Source organism: Musca vetustissima, unplaced genomic scaffold, assembly GCF_032173495.1.
Source record: "Musca vetustissima isolate MV318-11 ecotype Yass unplaced genomic scaffold, APGP_CSIRO_Mvet_v1 utg472116, whole genome shotgun sequence".
NCBI classification, from domain to species: domain Eukaryota; kingdom Metazoa; phylum Arthropoda; class Insecta; order Diptera; family Muscidae; genus Musca; species Musca vetustissima.
In genome coordinates this window covers 979-9,577 of record NW_026888433.1, presented here as the reverse complement: position 1 = coordinate 9,577, position 8,599 = coordinate 979, and the positions used below count along the sequence as shown (strand labels likewise).

At 33.5% G+C, this 8,599-nt stretch overlaps 1 protein-coding gene across 1 annotated transcript; it reads left to right on the top strand.

Moving 5' to 3' along the window:
• Nucleotides 1-6,451: 6,451 nt before the first annotated feature.
• On the top strand, nt 6,452-7,899 carry LOC133336262 (cell adhesion molecule DSCAM-like; the record flags this gene model as incomplete). Its single annotated transcript, XM_061544544.1, has 2 exons — nt 6,452-6,767; nt 7,736-7,899. Coding segments are annotated over 2 exons (480 nt in total), but the record flags the coding sequence as incomplete, so codon positions are not given.
• Nucleotides 7,900-8,599: the final 700 nt, after the last annotated feature.

The window sequence follows — 8,599 nt, the reverse complement described above, 5'->3', positions numbered from 1 at the left end:
AAAAACCTGGGACCTGTGGTCCTGTGAATTTTTTTTCTATAAAAAAACTGGGACCTGTGGTCCTGTGAATTTTTTTCTATAGAAAAAAACTGGGACCTGTGGTCCTGTGAATTTTTTTCTATAGAAAAAAACTGGGACCTGTGGTCCTGCGAATTTATTTCTATAGAAAAAAACTGGGACCTGTGGTCCTGTGAATTTTTTTCTATAGAAAAAAACTGGGACCTGTGGTCCTGTGAATTTTTTTCTATAGAAAAAAACTGGGACCTGTGGTCCTGTGAATTTTTTTCTATAGAAAAAAACTGGGACCTGTGGTCCTGAAAAAAACTGGGACCTGTGGTCCTGTGAATTTTTTTCTATAGAAAAAAACTGGGACCTGTGGTCCTGTGAATTTTTTTCTATAGAAAAAAACTGGAACCTGTGGTCCTGAAAAAAACTGGGACCTGTGGTCCTGCGAATTTTTTTCTATAGAAAAAAACTGGGACCTGTGGTCCTGTGAATTTATTTCTATAGAAAAAAACTGGGACCTGTGGTCCTGTGAATTTTTTTCTATAGAAAAAAAAACTGGGACCTGTCTGATTTTTTTCTATAGAAAAAAACTGGGACCTGTGAATTTTTTTCTATAGTCCTGTGAATTTTTTTATAGAAAAAAACTGCGACCTGTGGTCCTGCAAATTTTTTTCTATAGAAAAAACTGGGACCTGTGGTCCTGTGAATTTTTTTCTATAGAAAAAAACTGGGACCTGTGGTCCTGTGAATTTTTTTCTATAGAAAAAAACTGGGACCTGTGGTCCTGTGAATTTTTTTCTATAGAAAAAAACTGGGACCTGTGGTCCTGCGAATTTTTTTCTATAGAAAAAAACTGGGACCTGTGGTCCTGTGAATTTTTTTCTATAGAAAAAAACTGGGACCTGTGGTCCTGTGAATTTTTTTCTATAGAAAAAAACTGGGACCTGTGGTCCTGTGAATTTTTTTCTATAGAAAAAAACTGGGACCTGTGGTCCTGTGAATTTTTTTCTGTAGAAAAAAACTGGGACCTGTGGTCCTGTGAATTTTTTTCTATAGAAAAAAACTGGGACCTGTGGTCCTGCGAATTTTTTTCTATAGAAAAAAACTGGGACCTGTGGTCCTGCGAATTTTTTTCTATAGAAAAAAACTGGGACCTGTGGTCCTGCGAATTTTTCTTCAAAAGAAAAAACTGGGACCTGTGGTCCTGCGAATTTTTTTCTATAGAAAAAAACTGGGACCTGTGGTCCTGCGAATTTTTTTCTATAGAAAAAAAACTGGGACCTGTTTTTTTCTATAGTCCTGTGAATTTTTTTCTATAGAAAAAACTGGGACCTGTGGTCCTGCGAATTTTTTTCTATAGAAAAAAACTGGGACCTGTGGTCCTGCGAATTTTTTTCTATAGAAAAAAACTGGGACCTGTGGTCCTGCGAATTTTTTTTTATAGAAAAAAACTGGGACCTGTGGTCCTGTGAATTTTTTTCTATAGAAAAAAACTGGGACCTGTGGTCCTGTGAATTTTTTTCTATAGAAAAAAACTGGGACCTGTGGTCCTGTGAATTTTTTTCTATAGAAAAAAAAACTGGGACCTGTGGTCCTGTGAATTTTTTTCTATAGAAAAAAACTGGGACCTGTGGTCCTGTGAATTTTTTTCTATAGAAAAAAAACTGGGACCTGTGGTCCTGTGAATTTTTTTCTATAGAAAAAAACTGGGACCTGTGGTCCAGTGAATTTTTTTCTATAGAAAAAAACTGGGACCTGTGGTCCTGTGAATTTTTTTCTATAGAAAAAAACTGGGACCTGTGGTCCTGTGAATTTTTTCTATAGAAAAAACTGGGACCTTTGGTCCTGTGAATTTTTTTCTGGGACCTGTGGTCCTGTTAATTTTTTTCTATAGAAAAAACTGGGACCTGTGGTCCTGTGAATTTTTTTCTATAGAAAAAAACTAGGACCTGTTGTCCTGTGATTTTTTTTCTATAGAAAAAAACTGCGACCTGTTGTCCTGTGAATTTTTTTCTATAGAAAGAAACTAGGACCTGTTGTCCTGTGAATTTTTTTCTATAGAAAAAAAACTGGGACCAGTGGTCCTGTGAATTTTTTTCTATAGAAAAAAAACTGGGACCTGTGGTCCTGCGAATTGTTTTCTATAGAAAAAAGATATAATTAATTAAATAATTATTTATTACTATAGTGTATAAATTAATGAAAGCTCAGTTTAATTTGGACTACAATAAATCTAATGCAAAACTAATACCGTCTCTCTAAGTATCAAACAGCTGGCAACTATGCTGTTTTTACAGTTTTTGCGGTAAACGTTTGGTGGTCAGCGTTATAACCAATGATGCTGTGTGTGTGTAGCACACGCTGTCATTTGACCATGTTATCGTAATTGAATTCTATCTATGCTCATGTTTACATAAACATCCTCGTGTGTACGGGGATGAATTTCGTTGCGTTGCGGTTGGTTTGTGAAATTAACGTTGTTTTTTGCTGCTGTTGTTGTTTTTGTTTATTTGCTATTTTGTTGCTACTTTTGCAATCTTTATAATGGCCAATGGGTTGACTCGGTGGTGACCCTTACCGCATATGGTATAGCCGGGCCAGTTGCTACAAAATGAATACGTGCGTAAAATATTTTGAATAATGTCATTAGCTGGGAATTCATTTGGGCATATAATTAATAAATTTCCATTAAACATTATTTAATTTAATTTAAAATATCGATTTTTTCGACTTGTTGTTTTGTGTAGTTAAGCAGCAGTACTTATATCGACATGTCGGTGTAAATTGAAATGAAACCAAATGAGACTTATTTTGTGGTTTTGTAAAAATTGCAACTAAATGTAATTACAATAGGTAATTGATTTGGGGGGAGTGGGTGATTGGATATATGGGGTATGGGATTACACAGATATAGATAGAATTATGCGAAAAGGTAGTTAATTGTTTATTTCGAAATTAGGTAGGAGTTGTTATTATTTAAATAAAGGGAATATCAGACAGAGAAAAAAAAACAAACAAAAACAATTAAATGATTGGTAATTTATATTTAAAATGACATTGTAAATGGTGGTTTTGGTTTTTATCTGTAAGTATTTAAATTGAAAACAATTAAATATATATTTATGACAGGGTTACCAACATTGAAAGACAAATGTATTGCAATATCTTAAAAAGCCACATATGAAGTCAAGAAATCTCTGTCCGGTTTTATTAAGTTCGGAGGGAAACTTTTTTAACTTGAATATTCTAATAACATTGGTATTATATGTACATGATTTCGAATACTTGACACTATGGCCGTATGATTTTTTTAGTTAGAAAATATCTTTAACATTTTGCCAGTGGTCGTCTGAATTTGCTCTTTGAGAAGAGCATACATGGAGTATCTAAAGATCAAGACATAGATTATAGGGATGAACTATCTCCACGCTCACAAGATATCATGCATACAGTCAGAATTAGTAGACCAGGAGACATTGACTGTAAATGTTGGACTTGAAATTATTATACAATACTATGGGCCAGAGATCCCATTTTTGGTCATAATTAAAGTAGTGGGTTTATAAAATAAATATCACATATAAAGGTTTCGGGGATACTAATTACTAATTCTGCAAGAAAAGAGTAGGTCGAAAATGGCAGTCAACATTATTAATGACCCTAGTTTCAGGGTAGCCCTTATATGGTGGTACTCCTAGGAGGAGATACCATTATGCGGTAGACTTATGGACGTATAAATTATCAACATTGTTACAGGAGATGGATCGTTGGTGCAACAAAGTCCAACATATCTTTCGATTTGCACGAAATTAAGCACAGCGTATGGAATTGAGTCTAGAGTGATGTGTGCTATGTTTCGTGAAAATCGGTTCAGCTTTAGATATAGCTCCCATATATAGTTTCGTCCGATTTTATGTAAATGGTGCTCCAAAGCCACTATATATCTTTCGATTTGTACAAAATTTGGCATAGCGTACTGAATTATTAAGTGCAAAATCATGTGAGTTAAGTTTCGTTAAAATCGGTTCAGATACAGATATAGCTCCCATATATTTTTTCGTCCGATTTAAGGTAAATGGTGCACCAAAATTATTGAAAATCGGTTCAGATTTAGATATATCTACCATATATAGCTTCTTCCGATTTTAGGTAAATGGTGCACCAAAGTCCCTTTATATCTTTCGATTTGCACAAAATTTGGCATAACGTACTGAATTAAGTGCAGATTGATTCGAGAAAATCGGTTCAGATTTAGATATAGCTCCCATTTATATTTTTCTTCGATTTTATGTAAAGTGTGCACTAAAGACCCAAAGTTTGTACGATTGACACACAATTTTTTTGAAATCGGTTCAGATTTAGATATAGCTCCCATGTGTATTTTCGATGGATTTTAGGTAAACGTTGCACCGGTTGACACGAAACGTATTGAGATTAGAATGACGTTATAGTTTTTTTTTTAATAGGTACAGATGCAGACACAAACGTGTATCTGATAGAGATTAAATTTATGTAAATAAAATCGATTTACATAAATTTGTCCCATTGTACGCAACCGACTCGAAACTTGCCCGAATGAAATGAAATTTAGCATAGGTTGCAGATCACATATTCAAGTTTGTTCAATGTCAAGGCGGAAAAGGCGGAGTCTGTTAGGAGTCATATGTAAAATATACCCAAAGAGGTGAAGGGTATCGGCCCAGTCCGACTTTACTACTTTCCTTACTGGTTTGATTTAAGGCTCCCCCTCCCACTCTTTGTAGTTGTTTTTTGTAATTAACGAAAAATCTTCCGATTCCAAAAATTCGAAAGTGTACATTGGTGGCTCTGGTATCAACAAGGATTATTAACATCGCACAAAAGTTAACAAAATGGCGGACATGTGAAATTGAATTTGTCAAAAAAATCCTATTTTCGACGGCGTATTGATTTAGAATAAAGGGAAGAACTTTACTTACAGAATAACGTGTAAAATTTTGAAAGGGATTAGATTATTAATTTTAGGGTTATCGAGAAAAACGCGTTTAATGTTTGAGAACCACTCTCAGGAGTCGCTTAATACTTCAAGAGTTCTTGATATTTTCACTTGAAACTTTTAAGGGACATTCTTGAATTAGTGTTGGTTAGAATTAAAAAAATCATCCAAAATTCATTCTTTTGAAACGAAGATTAGGTGCGGTTCCCTTAATATAGATTTGAGGAAGTCATATTACGATGTCCAAGTGGTGAGGTACCAGAATATGTTGTCGGGTAGCCCACCTTTCTGGATCAAATCTATATTGAAGCATTATACATTTTATTAGGGAAAATCGGAGAAGTTTTAATTTTAGATGCGAAAAGTTAGATCAATTACCTGCATATGAAATTTAAAGATTTTTCAAAATGTTGGCCCATTATGGTGAAGACGCGAAGGAGTGGATTGGTAAACGTCATTATCGGACAGGATATGAGCCGTTTATTTTGAAAGTGGTTTAAGTCCATTTTTTCCTCTATTGAATTATTTAATGGTTTCTGTTTAAAAAAATTTGTTAAGTGGTACTAATTTTGTTTGCATGTTAGAAAATAAAATGTTATATGTTTTGTAAAATATACTAGAAATCCAAGATGGGTACCAAAATTTAATATGTGCTTAAACCAGTTTCAAAGTACACGACTCATATATTTTCTTACAATTTTGTTAACAAATATAATATTGAGGTAATGTTTATTCAGCAACATTTTTATGCTTTTATAGAAGAGTTATCCAAGAAGTAGACCGATATTTCCTAAATGCAAACTTTTTTATTGAAAGAAATATTGATTAAATCTGTTATTCATCTGGAGCAAGCCAGCAGACGGAAAGTTTTACTTTTTCTATTTCTGTTTCTGCCAAATCAATAAACACAAAGGAAGACAAAGACAATACTAAGCTTCAGTATTGTGTTGCAATTAGCTAACACCAGTTCTGTGATATACCTAATTTTTAACTGTGATTTTTTATTTATAATTTATTTTTATTATATAAATGTTGGTGGAGTCCCGTTTTTTAGTCTAAGTAAATAATAGAAAAATGACAAATAATTAAAGTAAGTTAAAAATAAGTGCAATATTTAAAATGTAATAAAAGAAATTACATCTTCATTTTTATTTTGTCAATAGATTAATAAAATCAGCTCTTGAAAATGGGTGAAAAAAGCCAACGAAACGTCGAGCGAAATATGGAATAAAAATCGTTTTATTTTCATAAAAAATTATCTGACCAGAAAAGCCCAACAAAAAACATAAAGATTCAATAGGAAAGTTTTATGTCTACTCCAAATTGTCTGAAACGGTTTGGTTTCCCAATTGTTTTTAACACCGTTATGTTTGGTGTCATGATACCCTTATTAGCTTTAAGATTCAATATAAAACAATGCATAGAAACATACGGTATAAATGTGAGCAAATATTAAATTTTATTTTTCAGGCGATGTTCGTTGGACGGTGGTAACATCGGATATTTCCAATGCAGAGGAAAATCGTGAAAACCTGATATTTTGTGAATTTCAACCGGCCAAATGGTATCAGTTGCGTATATCGGCAACAAATGACGCGGGTAAAACAACAGAACATTATCACTTCGCTACAACGAATATAGATGGTGTTACAATACCACCACCTCCCGTCTTTCCATCGGAAAATGATTTAATGAATAACCTCATTAATGCTACAAATCCCACCAATGGCGACTGGCTGTCAACGTTTATTGTCATTGTCATTATAACTGTGGCCATAATAACAATGTAAGTAGAATTTTAATAAAAAAAAACTATTTAAAATATTATTTATTTAAAATGTATGTATATAGATGTTATAAGAATTATTGCAGGATGAGTTTGGGTTCCTTTATATAGATTCAATTTAAATTTTCTTCAGTATTCGAATTAGTCAGCCTATACGGAAAAATTGTTCCCACAGAGTATTACCCTAAAAATTATCACAGGCTAAAAAAAAAACAAAAAACTGTTCCAACCATATCTTAGGTAGTGATTCTTGTGGCTTTAGCAAGGGCTTCCCTCAAAAACACATTTATCTATCTATCTCTCCCCACCCACTCTCTCTAACCTTTCTTCTTCTTCATACACTATTCATTACCATTAGTGTTCCATTGCAAATTGTTAAACAATAAATGGACTATTCTCGGAGTAATCTTTAAGAACATAAGCCATTTAGTTTGAAGACTAAGACTAGTTTATGTACATAGGACAGCAGAGTGTAGCTGGCAACAGTCGTTGAAGAAAAACGAATTTAATTAATCTCTTTCTCATATTAACTCTGACAGCAATAAACTACACTAGCCCATTATGCTTAAGATGAACGGACGAATTAACTTCTGTATGCCCTGTAATTAGTCTTCTTACTTCGTCTTCAACGTGAGGGTGTCGTTGTTGTTGTTGCTATAAGGGGTTTTTCTCACTGTTGCTTGCTGTCGGCGTTGTGTTTTTATTTTTCTTTCTTGTTGTTTTTTTTTTTTTTTTTTGAAGTATTGTTGTTGTGAAAAAAGGAAACTCATCTAATTCTCACGTTTTTAATTATGTGCCATTTTAACATTTTCCATGTTCTTTTTTTCTTTCTCCCCTTCCCTACAATTCTTTTTCTACTCTTTTTTTTCAATGTTTCATGTTTTGCATCGTTACTGGATGAATGTTTTGCTGTCGCCACCATCGTACGTGTGTTTGTGTGTGTGTGTGTGTCTTTCTGACCCCTCCAGAGCTTTAACCATAAAACATCGTCGCACTCTATGTGGCCCCCTGGCCGAGGGCTATGAATCCCGCACATTACCGGGTGAATACAAAGAAGACCATGACAATCGCCGCAATCAGCAGGTGTATAGTGCTTCACCCGTTAAAACAGTGGATAAAGGAAATGAATCAGGTGAGTCAAGTCGTGTCGAGTTGAATTGAGTTGAGTTGAGGAGTTGCGACGACAAAGAGTAATGATGTAAAAATGTAACAAAAATGCATCAAAAGGAAATAAAACCCAAATAGCAAAAAAAGACGAGTAGATTAAAATTCGGACTAAAATTGTAACACAATTCATCGTAACACAGTGACTGAAGTTTATGAAGGGTCAAAATGGAAAAATGTAGCAGTTAATTGAAATTTTTTCCTACACTTACCCACCCACTTTAGAAATAACAAATATAAAAAAATAGATGATAAATGAAATGAAGGGATTATATCGTAAATATTATATTGCAAATAAAATTTGTTTTGTAAGGATGGCAGTATTGGGTGTCTTTTGTGACAATGAGTATTGAGCTGAAGGTATTTTATTTTATTGGCGGAATTACAAAGTTAATAGATAACGGCTATTTATATTATCAATAATACTAAGATTCAATTGTCCATTTGATACCAACAATAATTGTCAGCAATTGTGTGTTAGGAACATTTCAAAAATAGTTTTTTTTGCGTATACGCATTATCATTGTCATAATATGTATAGGTTTTTACTTATAGCAGGTAGATAACTCTTCTGCTGGTAACTGGAAAGTTCGCGAAGAAAAATCTTAGATCTTAGTTTGTGTCTATTGCAGGTTATTTTTAAAGAACAAAAATAACCCACAGTCATA